Source organism: Heliconius melpomene, chromosome 10, assembly GCF_056956725.1.
Source record: "Heliconius melpomene rosina isolate 202511_hmr_F chromosome 10, ASM5695672v1, whole genome shotgun sequence".
Taxonomy (NCBI): domain Eukaryota; kingdom Metazoa; phylum Arthropoda; class Insecta; order Lepidoptera; family Nymphalidae; genus Heliconius; species Heliconius melpomene.
The window spans coordinates 16,148,238-16,164,485 of record NC_140398.1 but is presented as its reverse complement, the minus strand read 5'-3'; the positions used below and the strand labels follow the sequence as shown (position 1 = coordinate 16,164,485).

Sequence of the window (16,248 nt, the reverse complement as noted above, 5' to 3'; positions counted from 1 at the left end):
GTTAAGAGGCCAAGATAAGACGAGTGAGATTTTATTGATATTGAGAGAGCACACCGACTGTTAGGTAGCCGCAGTGTAATGATAAACGGTGCAATGTCCCCATCTCGAGTGCGCTGAACTTTTTCGCAGTCACGTACAAAAATACAGAACACGATGATATAATGAACCTAAGGGCATGAGATAAAAACCAGTCCGGTTGCATTGAACGGTGATCGTACGACCAGGAACAATGGACGCAGCAGAGATTTGCGAAATTGTTTTATGAAATTTCAGGTTTTGAAAAGCTTCCTTAAATTCTTTAGTAAAAGTTCAAATTTTTAAAAATTTCAAGTTGTGCGATCATATATCTAAACGGTGTTAATTTGTACGAATGGAAGTTTTATTACCTTAGTCATGCGATACAAAAATAAATGGTCATGTTAATCAATCGTTTATCTAAGATAAAATACAAGTAAAGCAACAAAAAACAAATAAATATCCGTATAGAGACAGTGCATACTGATAACAACGTTGACGTTCACAATATTTATATCTGAAAAAAATAAGGATTACAGATTCAAATCACGAGTATCGAACAACAGGTTTCACTGGTAGCATAAGTAAACAACAGCGGAGAGGCGCCCGTAAACTTCACGCTCGGGTGACATCATCGCCATAATAAGCGGCAATGCTTTACAATCGAATATAAAAATAATACGACGCGGCGTTGGCGTGCTACTAATGACACAATTAATACGCAAATTCTTTTGTTTACAATTTTATTGTACTATTGAAAGTCTTGTTTTATTTTAATAAAGAGGAAAGTTCATGTTTTTTACTTGTTGGCCTAAATAAATTCTAAATCAGTTTCAAATTACCTGATGAATCAAATCTTTCATATTTAATTTAAAATAATACTCATTAAGCAACTATTTTTATATTTACAATACACGTCGAAATATTTCACACGAATAGAAAATTTGCACAACCTATTGTAGCTCCGAGTTATTTAAAAACCATATGTACACAACAGCGCCGTGATAATATCTAGTTATTGTTTTCCGTACGATATTTGCACAGCTGAAAAAGTGCTATATTTGATATTTTATTATAAACAATTGAATTGTTATGTATCGAATACAGATAACAGTGTCACAAAAATACATTCGCAACATATGTATATCTATAAATAAAAGTTACGCAAAGTATTTTAATTAAATTTGAACATGACCCGGGTCGGCTTCTTAGCAGATATCAATTTCCTCATCTTCTTAAATGAATTTAATTTTAATACAATAAAAAATACAAAGTAAACAAGCGTTGACGTCGCCTGGCTATCTTACGTGATAAGAGTTTTATTTGTCTGTAATGTGTAAATGAAAACAAAGTGGGGTCATTATATTAGAGGGCCGCTCTCGATAATTGACCCACAGTGACTACACGAGATGACAAATCCTACCTATCCCGCTATCTCGAGAAGTATTGACCCGAGTGATGAAAACATCGTTAAAGGTATTTTATGAAGATACAGAGGTTCGACGGCCTCAAAAACAAGGATCCGAGAATAATAAATAAAGATTAAAAGATATAAATGTATATTTTGAAAGTTAAGATCGGTGTTTACTGTATTTTATTCGAGGGTAAGCATTATCTACTTTTTTCATAATTTAAGCATTTTCGTTAAATTTTGCGATAATGTAGTACTTTATTCAAGAACCACATATCTTTCTTTACTCGACAATTTTTAAATTATGACTTTAGAAAATGAGGCAGTCGTGGCGCATCGGCACAAAAGGATGACTGTAACGCGACGGTTGTGGGTTCGGATATTAAAATTATAATAAAAAAATATATTTCTTTATTTATTTACATCAGATTGTATCTGTGAAAGTTGTTTTTATAAATCTATCTGAGTTTTGCAAAACATGTTTACGATTCACATGCGGTATCGCAGGTACGATACAAGATCTATCATTAATTGGATTCGGTTCAACAATTTATGTAATTTTCCGTTGGATTAATCGTGGAAAATAAACGGCATTAGCCAATGTTGTCGGTGATAATGCTCCTATTAGATATAGTATAGTGAAGTTGTTTATCTAAAGTAATAAAGGTTTTTGTTTTAAATAATAAGCTTCAGATTATATTAGTTAAAGATAAAAAGATAAAAGTAATTGAAGCAAATTTAAATACGTACAAAACACATTGCCAGTGATAAAATTTTTCCTATCATTACACAAATAGAGAAACGAAATGGGAAACACGTTTAATGAACACTTTAGTTTAATCAACTGTGTTAACAACTGCCAACACTAAGCAGTTTAAAAGCCAAGGAGCTAAGCTTGCAAGGCAGTTAGCACGCGACGCCGTGACTTGACCTGTTGTCGTCGCTTAATCTCTATCTCATGCTGCTCCGGTACCAATCGGCGGTGTGATCACTTAGGCACGTGTCTCCTGCAGCGCAACGGGGCTAGCTTTCCTTCCGTATCTATTATTAGTCAGGGCGGGTCATGCCGGCATCATGCAAATCACGTAGCTGCACCGAGTAAATTACCATACGGCTGGTGTTTAAAGCAAACACAAATTTTGTACCAGACCGTAATTTATATGGTGTTTAATGAGGGAACGAATTGTGAGAACGTCGAGTATATTATTATCAAAGTTATTGTGACCTTCAACATGTACCTATGTAATATGTATTAGCGTAATTAAAACTTTATGTAGGTTAATTTGTATAGCAAAACAGTCCAAATATTCAAATAGCTTATTATGAGCAAAATAATTTATTCATGTAGGTAATCGTATCTTATTTAAGTATTCATGGCAAGTTTTCATATAATAATAATTATTATTTTCAAACAAAATTTAAAGAACACCCATCAGCTTAATGTCGCCTTTGATATTTAAAATAATATCTATAGTGCAAACTTAAGAGACGATAAAGACGTTATGGTAGAAAACAAATAAAATATAGCAGTTTAAAACAGCGGTAGACCATCACAGATCAAAGAAAGAAAGAAAAAACAAAACAGTCGTTTCATCTAATCGTTTACAGCTGTCGGTATTCGGGTCAGTAGTGTGAGCTATGGCTTCCAAACACAACTGGACGAATCTTGAGTAAACATAACTACGCTGACGTAACGCATAGTGGAAGGCGTGAGATCTTGCGAAACGAGCCCCGAGTAAAGCACAGAAATTATATGTTGAATACTGTCGAGTATCCATAACACAACGTTTATTGCTAAGTTACTATCGATGGCGTTTCAAGGCGAACTACTGATCGAGTTACTATTTTTGGATCGTCGTCGTACGATTTAGATAAAAAACAAAGCTATAACGTTATTTTTTCTAACCTGATAAACGAGGAGTGTTAAATTTATAACTAGTGTATAAGAAAAAATATAAGCGCAAAAAATTTGGAAATTCAATTATTGGGACCTCACAAAACTAGATAAATACAAGTAAATATCCATAAAGAATGAAGTCTGATGAATATAATAATTATTATATTAGACATGTCAAATATCAATAAATATTAATATAGAGAAAAATAAGATAAAACGTATCAAAATAGGACCACGAGAAGTAATATTAAAAATACAATTTATAGTAAACCAAGCGAGTAAACAACAAAGTAGTTTCGTTATTAGAGCAAAAAGAATCAGATGAGCGTGCTGGACATGGAGAGATAAAAATACGACGTGATGTTAGTGGGCATTAGGGCTGGATTGGGGTCAATCGCTTGAGGCCATCTGTGGCAGCTAATTATAGACGATGCTCGTCCACTTCAATAACGCACATCTATGAATCTTCATTGCAATCGCAAAATATATATAAACTATCTAACTACATATGATATAAGAAAATTGTAACAAGAGATATGGATGACGGAAATATTTTTTTGATAAACAACAAAAATAAATAGGAAAAATACTATGATAAACAAATTATTTTGACAATTGAACAGATTAGATAATTTTAAATGAATTGTAAAAAAACAAAGATTTTATTAGATTAGATAATGTTGATATTAAAGACATAAAAATAGTACTATATCAAGATGAAAAAGATGGTGGCAACAAATCTAGTTTACCTTTCCTTTAATGATTAAATTCTTATTACACACATACATACATATATACATTCCTGAATATAAATTCAATAAAAACTAAGTTTATTTTTCTATTAACTTTTAAATGATCTCATTCGTCTACAATGTATTTTCTTACTTTCAATTCAATTGTAACGGTTTCCTTATAAACAACTCAGCCTATATAAACAGTCACATCATTATTTGGACTGTTTTGCTCACCGTATCTACTTCATAAAAGACGACGTCAGGGAACAATTACACTTTGTACCGTCTAATACATGGGTTGTAATAAAGTTTTATACTTCAGTAAATACTGCTAAGATCCGGTATTAAGAAATTACAGTGTTATTTCCATTAGTTCTAGTTTCGGCTTGTTACCAAGTGCAGGAACTCAAAAACATATTACGAGATTGTAATGTTATGAAATAAAATCAGCTCACACCCGGAGATACCTAGTTACATTTTATTTACAATTAAACTTGGCTATTTCGCATAAATATATATCGTACAAGAATAAATGCATTAGCAGTAACATTTTATGAAAAACAAATATTTTGTACGAGAATATATGTTATAATTGAACAAAATGTAGGTTATCACATTATAGTAATTAAACAAAAAAACTCGAACTCTAGTTTTCGAATAAATAGGCTGATGTTATCTCGAACAAGTGGAAACAGTTTCTAAGAATGTGTTTTGAGCTCAACTTCATACGGAACTTGGCGACACACTGACACAGCAGCGTAGGTCTTAGACTTTACCGCCTTGCATTGCATCCCCGGCAAAATGACATGAAACGTAATATAAAACCCAGTTAACATTAATACTATATATTTTCAAAGCAACTACAGAATCATTTACGATTTTATTTATTTCCTAAGTAATATAACTCATAATTATTATATTACTAATGGGTTTTTATATTTTATTATAGACATTATTACACAACTTTCTCTAACATTTACTTTAAATTTCTTTCGTAGATTGACTGACACTTGTCTTTTAAGATTAAAGTAAAACTTTTACATAACATAAAATGATATTTATTTATGATTACCAATTAATTTTAACGTAATATTTTTAGGAATATTTTGTAGATACTTTCGTCAATCTGATAGTGTTTCATAAGGAACTTATACAAGTGTGAGAGTACTGACGTCAATTAGCCCTAATTGCGCGGATAATTGCACGTAGTTGACTAAGTGTAAGGTGTGTTGAGAATTGACACGCATACCGACATGCTTTTAAGGTAGCGGACCTTTATAATAATTGTACTACATACGCGCATTTAGTTATATTACGTACATACATAAAAGAATAAATTGTTAACGTATTAAATTTAATCCACCTCTAAATTGGTTTGATCAAAACCTCCTTTGTATTTAGTAACAATTAAAGAACCTTTATTAAAAATCATAATAAAACATGAAATTTAAAAACTCATTTCAAAAGGTTTTTGAAATTATAAGTAAATCTTTGATAATAATGTTGTCCAAATTCAATTTTTAACAACATAGTGTCAAATTAATTTTTAGTCAATATAATTTATTATAAAAAAAAAACTTAAAATATCTTCGTAACAACAGTAGCCACAAAAAACGAAAGGACGCCGGATTACTGCGCTTTAGAGAGATGAAGACCTTTAAAATTTTTCGCACGATGCTTTTTATTATATTAAATTGTTATTATATTGCATCTCGTGTAGCGCTGAATTACATTAAATAATAATTTGAGATAAAAAAAATAATAAGTAAGTTACTGTTTATGTGAGAAAATGAACATTAATTAAAACAAATTATTTACAAAAAAAGTGATTGCTCAAGTTTTTCTATGGACAACAATCATATCGTTAACGTCATGACAATATATGATTTAAGCAAAACATTTGCGTCATAAAGCTTAGGTAAAATTAAGTTTGTAATTTCAATTAGGAATTAACACTCACGTAATGCATCAACTTGACGTGGCTAGTGCACGTGTATAAAATTACTTGCAATCAATTACAGGTAAAAAAATTACATTAAACTACTAAAATATAAAAAAAGGATGTATAAATTACTTTTCTTCTCACTACCGTGTTAAGAACCTATTATTCTTAGTTTTATATATCAAAATAACTACTAATGATAAAACGTAATGTATGTATAAAGGTATATAAGATTTGAATCCATAAAACTGCAACAGCAATAAACTTTGTCTGTGGCACATTTTCTTACAACGTGATTTCTGAGTAGAATTATTATCAATGAAACTAAATTTAATTATCATTTATAAAATAATTCTATGTTTTAATGCTGCTTTTTAATTAAATCTATTGAGTTTAGACTGTGAAAGTGTAGAGAATTTAATTTCTAATACAGATGATAAAGTTCCTTGTAAAAGGGAAATGTAGATAGAGGCTTCACTTCTCGTCAGACTCGCTTTTCCATACTTAGGAGAGGTTAACTTTTACCAATCGTCACATGGGCTATGTCCATCGATGCAAATTGCTATCAGTATAATTTAGACACCATTCGTTGCGTTAATGTAATGTATTTGATTGAAAGATATAGCTGTAGGTTGAAACTTGCCGGGAAAATATGTACATAGGTTTACATAAATTCCGAGGTTAGACTGAACTCAGTTTACCCGCATTGAGTTTCGCTATCTAATATGCATTGTCTCTAAAACTCTAGGTACTTACTTCAGTTACTTTTCATATTGACTCTATCTAACGCGAATGATATATGTATTATTAAAACACGACCGTTTCTAATAACAGATAAATATTATATATCAATAGTATAATTATTTTAAGTTAAATTTTATTGTATTTTTATGTATTAGGGATACTCACCATAGCTTGCTCGATCTTATTGTCGATGGCCACGGCGCTTGTGCCTGATGCGCTGTAACAAAAACAATTCAATGAGTTTCATTATAAAAATAATATTTAAAAATTCCCTTCATATTTACACTGAAGTCAATTAAAACAATCCTAACATTAATAGAATAAGAAAACTGTATTATTGGTAAAATGAAATTGGGAAATCAATAACGCCTAAGCCTGTCCTGTTCAATTTTTGCCTCCTTACATGTTACCAGAAAATTGTTATTAATTATGGATAAATTGCAATTTAAATTTTATATATATAACGATTGACATCATTTTATAATTCACCTGGCATTGCTATTTTTATAATTCACCTGGCACACTATCGCGAAGGAATGTTCGCATAAATCGCTTATCAGTCACTGCCATGCATAATAAATGTCGATACTTCTCAATTAGAGGTTACACAAGGACGATGGAAAGGAAGACAATTGTAACATAAGAGGCCAATCGTCGCGCAGGGACTAAAGCGTGACTGTTCCCCTTCGAGGAAACGAAATATTTAATATTCTCATTTCTTCGCTCTGGCATAGGCAGTTCCGGTTCGGCCTTGCTCCGGTGAGGTCGCACAATCGGACGCCCTTATTATGTATATTCGTTGTCGGTTATATACTCTAGTGTTGTGGTTCCTGCTTCATCCTGCGCTGTGCTGAGCTGCGTAGCACCCTGCTGTGTTGTGCTGCCCGGCGCTGCGTTGTCCTGAGGTCGATAGGACTAGAGAGTCTACTCTTCTGTGAGTACTTACACAGTTTTTATAGTTAGGCACTCACCTTCCGTTCACCGACGGAAGACTAGTTTTTGCCAAAGTGATAGTTTAGACTTAAATTACACACCCTCCCCCACCGTAAGGTGAGGGGAATGACATAATGGCCGAAAAGGAGGATATCCTCCGCTACCTAGAAGCCCACCATAGTGAGGCTTACCGCGCGGCAGTCAATTATGCGCGCAACCGCAACGCGAGCCCGAGCCCGCCCGACGACGGCCCGAGTGCCGATGTTGACCAAGTAGAGCCGATGCTCTCGGACGGGCCGAGCGACTCCGAAGTCGCCCCGCCGAGGGAACTTCTCCGCGTCCCCCGCGCCCCCCGTTCACCGCAACCGTCCGGTAACGAAATGGAGGCGAACAACTGTTCCTCCTCCGATGACTCAGACGACGGTTTCGAGACCGTCGTATCTCGTTCGGCCAAACGTAAGGCCAAGGCCCCTAAGGCCCCCCCGCCGCCCAAGAAGGCAAATAAGCCCAAGGGCAAAAACACCCGTGCGAATGGCGCCGCGTCGCCGGTCCCCCTCTCCCCTGCCCCCGCAACTGCGGCCGAGCGGGAAGAGCCCGAGACCCCCCGCGCCCCCCGTGTCAAGCCTCCGCCGCCCATTTACATGCAGGAAAAACACAAATGGGACAAAGTTTCTGATTGGCTTAACAGCCAAAATATCTCCTATTCCACCGCGCGCCTAACGCAGGTAGGAATCAAAATACAAGTAGCCACTTCGTCGGAGCACCGACAACTAACCTCATTCCTTAGGGAATATCAAATAGGATACCACTCGTACGCCCTAGAGGACGAGCGCCAATTGCGCGTAGTTCTAAAGGGCATTCCGAAAGAATTAGACGTAGAGCTTGTTTTCTCCGATCTCCGGAATAAGGGTTTCCCCGTGCGCCAAGCGCATCGGCTTTACAATTCTCGCACTAAAGCGAAATTTGATATAGTCCTTGTCGTCCTGGACCTCACTAAAGAGGGAAAGGAAATTTTCAACCTGAGGTCGGTGTGCTCTCTCACCGGCATCAGGGTCGAACCCCCACATTCGAGGGGACTCATAGGGCAGTGTCATCGCTGCCAACTATACGGCCACTCGGCCAAAAATTGTTTCGCGCGGCCTAGGTGCGTTAAGTGCCTAGACGACCACGCCACTGCGGATTGTCCCCGCAAAGCTCCCGATCCCGCCGTCCCTCCCAGCTGTGTGCTTTGTCAGACGCAGGGTCATCCCGCGAACTATCGCGGATGCTCCCGCGCGCCGCGCAGACGCACCCGGCGCGGAGGCAAAAACAGGGGGGCTAATCGCAAAATAGAGGAGCCGGCTCCTAAATACGTGCCCGCACCCCAGCCTAAGGAGAACGCGTGGCTTAAACCCGCGCCACCTCCGGTAGTAGCCCGCGCTGCGGCGCCGGTCAAGCCGCCGACCGTCAAGGTCGGGGCTCCCAACTCCACCCCTGCGCCCTCACGCGCCGCCCTCTCTAATGGTAGCGATTTCGCACTAGTGCTAAATTTAGTTAGATCTCTTGACTTCAACGAAATCAAAATTTTCGCGAATAAATTAAGGAATACGAATAGTCCAGACGACCGCGCCCAAGCGATAATCGAGCATATCGATCTCCTGGAAGCCATCGCGGGCTCCATATCTAAATAACTTTTCCAATGGCGGTCATCAATAGATTCACTCCATTACCCGCTGACTCGCAACTCGCGCGTATTAAGCCAAGAGCCCTGTCTATAGCGACTTTTAACGCTAATGGTGTCAAACGTCAACGTGAGTCAGTGAGTGCCTTCGCTCACACTCACCAATTAGATATCTTTTGTATACAGGAGTCTTTTCTTAAGCCCGGGGTTCGCAGTCCCAGCATTGCGAACTACAGGTTTGTAAGGAATGATAGGGCCACCAAAGGCGGCGGCACTATGATTTATTACAAAAAGAATTTACACTGTATACCGCTCGACCCTCCGTCTCTTGAAGCCGCCGAGGCGTCGGTGTGCCAGGTATTCCTCACAGGCCATCAGCCATTGATTATTGCCTCCGTTTATCGTTCGGGAAATAGGCAACTATTAGAAAGCGACATTTTATCGCTACTTAGTATGGGTGACTCGGTCCTTCTGATCGGGGATCTCAATTGTAAACATAAAAATTGGAATTCGTCGATGACTCATACCGATGGTAGGAGACTCCTTGAATTCACTAGTAAATATAATGCTTTCGTTATTGGCCCGCCTTCACCCACCCGCCTTAGTGCCCACGGCACAGGCGAGGTTCTCGACATAGCGATTCTATCGAATGTAGGCTTATGTCAACATTCAATAGAAACAATTCCCGACCTCGATTCGGACCACCGTCCTGTCATTCTCAAATTAGGCGAGGTGCGCCCCTCAGGCCCACCCACTAAAACAGTAACCGACTGGAGGAAATTTGGAAAGCTCCTCCGTTCGAATGAATCCCCTTTAAAGGAATTAATACCTGGCATCGCCGACTCCGCGGAGTTAGCAATAGACGCGGCGAATAAATTTACCGAATATATTCAAAACACAATCCAGAGCTGCTCGAAAGAGGTACCAAACCTACCCGAAGGTAGGTTTGAAATCTCAGAAAAGCTCCGACGATTGATTAGACGCAGAAATAAAGCAATGAGACGACACGACGCATACCCGACTGACGATAATCGTAGGGAATTTAATAGATTAAAGAGGAGAGTTCGATTCGAGTTCGAACTTCTGCGTGGGGAGTCGTGGGATAAAAAGCTCGAGGGGCTCGCTCCATCGCACCAGGCATTCTGGGCGCTGTCGCGTGTTTTTAGAGTCGATTGTCTCTCGACTATGCCTCCTCTCATTAGGCCAGATTTATCAGTTGCCGCCGATGACACCGAAAAAGCGGAATGTCTCGCTGACAGTTTAGAGGCTCAATGTACTCCGAGTAGTCAGCCCTGCGACCCGAGCCACATTGCGCGCTTGGATTCCGCGGTCGCAGAATGGGCGCTGACGCCCCCGCAAGGGGAATCGCTCCGCCCGACCTCGGAAGACGAGGTCAAAGACATCATCAAAAATCTCAAAGATAGGAAGGCCCCGGGGCCCGATAAATTGTCTAATAGAACACTTAAGTCCCTTCCGGCTCAGTTCTTATCTCTATTGGTCATTATTTTTAATTCCCTTCTCATGTCGTGCACCTTCCCCGACGAGTGGAAGGAAGCCATTGTCATAGGTATACCGAAACCTAACAAGCCGCGGAACATGCCCTCTAGCTATAGACCTATCAGCCTTCTCAGCTGCTTAGGAAAAATTTATGAGAGAATCATTCTCATTAGACTCTCCGAGGTGGTAGAGGCCAAATCTCTGCTCATTAAAGAGCAATTCGGTTTCAGAAAGAAACATTCCGCCATCCACCAAGTCCATCGCGTGGTAGAGCACATAGCCCAATATAAAGTAAAAATTTCCTACCGCAGACATACTGCCGCCATTTTTCTCGACGTAGCGAAAGCCTTTGACAAGGTCTGGCATAACGGCTTAATTTTCAAGCTGCGGCGCTCTGGCTTGCCAGACTGTCTCGTGCGCATCCTGCAGGATTTTCTGTCAAATAGATACTTCCGCTATAAAGTAGAAGGAACTCTCTCCTCCCCCCGCCTCCTCCGCGCAGGCGTCCCCCAGGGTTCAACCCTCTCTCCTATGTTATACGCGCTGTACACAAGAGACATACCTCGTACCAGGGATGTACACTTGGCTATGTACGCCGATGATACCGCCCTATACACCTCTTCGCGTAACACACGCATAATAGCCGATCGACTTCAGAAAGCGGCCCGCGTACTTGGTGTGTGGTTCCGCCAATGGAGAATCGAGGTTAATCCAGAGAAGAGTAAAGCGATACTCTTCCCTCGCGCTCGTTCAGAGCAAATCTCTACCATCTATCTATTAGATAAAGCCATTCCCTGGGAAAAAGAGGTCAAATATCTAGGTGTCACATTAGACTCTAAACTCTCCTTCAAACCCCACGTCACGAAAGCTTGCAACAAAGCTAAATTCATTCTTAATAGATTATACTATCTCATAAACAAGCGTAGTAAAATGTCACTTAGAAATAAGCTGACACTATACAAAACTTGTATAAGACCCGTCCTCTCTTATGCTTGTGTAGCGTTCGCGCATACTAAGCTAGATCCCATGCAAAAGGTACAAAATAAATTCTTACGTATCGCATCAGGTTGTCCCTGGTTCGTGCGTAACGTCGACCTACATAGAGACTTTGAACTGGAATCGATTTACGAGCATTGCAAACGTTTAGCGAAGCGCTACTTTGAGCGCGCAGGCTCGCACGCGAATCCCCTCATCGTTAATGCGTGTGATTACATCCCTAACGCACTCCCTAGACGTAGACGCCCGCGCAGCGTCCTTTTAGACTCCGATGACGCCATTACCATAGCGAATGCCCCGTATGTAGGTAGGAAACACACTACTCACACACGACACAAACACCGTCGTCGACGGAATCGACGACGAAGTCCAGCTTATTCAACGGCTCGATCGCGTCTCGGCGCGGTCGGGCCCAGCGGTTAGGGACCGTTAGCTCCCTTAGAGTAGTCTAATTTGTCCCCAGTCGCGACTTCATGTCGCGGCTGGTTTGCTTAGCATAGGTGAAATCCCAGTCCGCTCGACGGCCGCAAGCCGAGGTTCGAGTCCCGCAGGGGGCGCCCTTACAGTCGTCGACTTCCTCACAGGCAGCCACTTAGTGCTTGCATTTCTTCAGGGACAGAGTACCCTCTTCCCTACCCAACCGGTGTCGCTGTAAAAGCCAATAGGGCTAACAGCATTATCCACATGTTCGAAGAGGGTCTGGCATAGGCAGCCTCGACCTGCCGTTGAGTTTTGCCACTCAAAACATAATGCCTCCAAAATTCGATGCAAAGTGGAGAGCGGAGTGTCTTAACAGTAGGCTTCCTATGCCTGAACAAAAAAAAATATTAATAATAATAATATAATAATAAGAAGATAATAATATTGAGAAGATCCGCTTACACAAGTAAGTTTACGAGTGATTACATTAAGGCACAGTGTTGTGGATAAATAACGCAAGAGCAGTGACCCACAGCGGCTTTATGTGGCAACAAAGAGAACAATAGGCGAATAGCGCACTACCATTACTCGAAGACCTTACCCTCTAATTTGTTAAAGAAAGTCTTTTCATACATATCTAATGTGCTAGTTTTCATCAATTTGCTTAAAAAGAAGTAAGAGAAAATTGTATGCTTAATAAAATAATAGTGTAGTACCACACTAATTGCGATATTTCATAAAAGTTACAATATTCCATTACATTTCTCATGCGGATATAAAACTGTTCGTGTAATACTTAACAAGTACAATAAACTAAGCGAGAACCACGTGTTCGCGGAATACACCCATTACGCCGACACAGTCTAATTGGTGGCATCCACCACCGCCATCATTAAGTTGCTCAGAGTCCGACTTATCCATTATGATCCAATCTCAGTCGTGTAATCATCCGGTAGCCAGTATGTGGCACGTTGTACCGGCATGTACTTGACTTTCTCCCGCTTCGGATTCCGTGCCGCGTCAATGAGGTGAACAGAACAACGCTCAAGTTGAGCCCACTGGAGCGTTCAGAACAACAACGACGAGGATTGCGTATCGATTTCGACCAGTCCGTTACTGAACTTAAGTATTGAATAACGCTAGTGGACCGCATGACCGCTGGTGACGTTAATAATGCTCTCATGGGCACGCCCGTAAAAACTGTTGATTATGATTAATTATTATACAAATAATTTGAAAGCTCAACTGAAATCACAGTGACAGAGGAGTGAAGATAAGACGGGCTTTCTCTTGGTTGATTTCGGTGAAACAAGTTTTTATGTTTGTGACAGATTATGTAAGTAGATGGTGACAAAATTGCACACTGTGACGGACATATGAAAGAATAGAGCTCACAACAAAAAATAGAGAAAGCATTTGCGCACTCCAATGACAGCCATGTCAGTATAAACAATAAGAAATATCAAAATATAATGTAAGTTAGAAGCAACTGGTTATATTGAATTGTAATACTAAGTGGTACATAACACTAAAATAAAACTGAATAATCAGGAAACTCATATATAATAAGCGTTATGTACTGTATATGAGTGTTAACTTGAGTGCGTAAGAATATTGTTTATAAGGTATTATGATAGGGCCTGCAAGTGAACAAAGGACATGATAAGAGCTTTGTAAGTGCGCACGTGCGTGTTTTCTTAGCCCTTCACTTCACGGCGTCGTGAAAAGAGCATCAACAAAGGTTAGTACTTGTGAGACCTCCAACTTTGATAAACTTAAATATTGTCTGATGTTTTTTTATATTATTTGTTACATTGTAAATATATTTATATAAGATAGAAAGCTTTTTCAAGCAATCGTATTAAATAAAATATAATGCATTTAGTTTTTACCAGAATATATTAACATATTGCTGAACAACAAAATAAAATTAGAAAGTTAAAATAGTGTTATAAAAATACATCTACGTTAAGAAATCGAAATAAACAAAACAATGAAATCGTATTGTTTTATTTTCGTGAATCACTCACATTGACAAGCTGTAATACAACATCGCCTAGAAGACAAAGGTTAACAAATAAATATGTAAAAGCTCATGAAAATTCAACATTTCCTTTATTACTCATACGGCACAACCCACTGCTTAATTACCGACTATCAAGCAAAATTAATCTGACATTATCAATAAATTAAAAAGTAAAAAAATAATATGTTTGTATGTATTTTCACACCAGTCATTTGTCTATATAAAAAACAAATGTATGGTGGTAGTAGTGGTAGTATAAGTTATATAAGTACATACACATAGCACGTAACGTTCTATTATAGTATTATAGGAGTATGTGAGGCTTCGTAACGCCGTAACAGATTACCGTGGTGCAGTGCAGTACGTTATCGCCGCGAGTGGCGTGCGCCACTTTCAAGGTCGCCGAAGGGAAATCGACGGGACGGTGTCGACACTACTGTTACCAGTTTTTGAATGATCGACGACCGTTATGTGTTAAAAACTTTATTAATATCGGGAATGGTGACAATGCAATGTGAAGAAGCATTGTTCGTTATCTTTCTATGTTATATTTTGAAAGAATATATTGTGTATGTATTTTTATGATTCTGTTATGATAGAAAATTATGTTGGAAGTCAGCTGTTTTTTGTTTGTAGCAGAATAAGAGGTTCATACGCTTTTTGAATTTAAAAATTCATATATTTTTTAATTCATAAAAAAACAACAACACCAACAGTTTACTGCTATATTTGAATGACCCCAAATAAGCTCCAAAGTGATAATAACCAAATTCCCTTTAACATGTAAATTTCGCATATTGTACTGGAGTATATACTTGTGAAACATTAATAATGAAATGAATTAAACACAAAGGGTAAAGTGGAACACTGAGGGTACGCCATCGGTCACTGTAAGTCACGCAAAAACATCACGCAACAATGCTTTCCCTTGATTTTTATATTCATATGCTGTGATATTAGTTATGAATGACTTAATCGTGAAAGAGTCTCATTTCCATGACCTAGCGGTAACGATAAAACAAATAAGAGTATTACCATCAGTATTTACTGCATTTTTACATAATTATGCTAATTTAAATTACACAAATTATGAATTAAATATTCATTAAGTTTTATTTACGCATGCAAATATAAAGCACGTTCATAGAGAACGTATAGTCTGTATATTTACAGACAATGAAGGTTTTTGTTCTAACACCGAAAAGATCAATGCCAGTGTCTGAGCTTTCCGAGGTCAAGTTAGAGTTTATAATATATAAGATATATACGTCGTAGACTGTTAAAACGATTTGGTGTTCAATGCAGCGGATCGATACAGCAGCAGCGACGATAGAGACGGTTGGGTTCAATAGGCGGCGCTGACGTCAGCCAATGGCAGGCATTGTCCAGTTGCAGCTAGAGTCGTTGCCGTGGAACCTTCACCGACTTACCGGTTGGCTGGTCACCCAAACACCGCCACATCCTCCGCAGCCCGACGCCACGCGACGCAGAGAGACGCAGTGCGCCACACTCGAGCGGTGCCCAAATATAACTGTTGTAACCATGTCGATACTCACACAGGGTAGAAGTAGTCGATGTACTTGACGACGACTTCTCTGAGCAAATCCTGTTTGTTCATGATGGATGAGTAGCTGGCACTTATGATTTTAGTTTGCATGGCTCCCGTGTCCGAGAGTGAGTGTACGATGCGGGACTGTCGCGTCCCGGCCTTCGGTCGTAGCGGTGCCGTGTTTGCGAGTTGTGCGTGTTGAGGTAGTGCTGGTTAAGGTTGCGAGTGGTAAGACGCGGGCGAGCCGAGCGACGCGTTGCGGCAAACTGGGAGCAGGGTCCGCGAGGGCGGCGCGGGGGGGAGAGCGGTTGGGGGGGAGCCGGCGAGCGGCGCGCGCACGGCTCTACCTACTACGGGCTACGACGGCGCCTCCGAACACCTAGGCAACGCTTTTGCGACACACCCGCTCCGCCTCGCACAGGCC

General features: G+C 39.5%; 1 protein-coding gene across 7 annotated transcripts in view; it reads right to left on the bottom strand.

Moving 5' to 3' along the window:
• The window catches only part of LOC146535925 (uncharacterized), a 119,019-nt gene that overhangs the window by 3,893 nt on the left and 98,878 nt on the right, over window positions 1-16,248 (bottom strand). For 6 of the 7 annotated variants that reach the window (XM_085191533.1, XM_085191532.1, XM_085191527.1 and 3 more), the window contains one exon: window positions 6,909-6,960. In XM_085191533.1, coding sequence (XP_085047659.1) covers window positions 6,909-6,960 — 52 coding nt within the window. Of the gene's footprint in view, window positions 1-6,908; window positions 6,961-16,248 lie in introns of those variants that run through there. The other variant, XM_085191531.1, reaches the window with a different exon arrangement.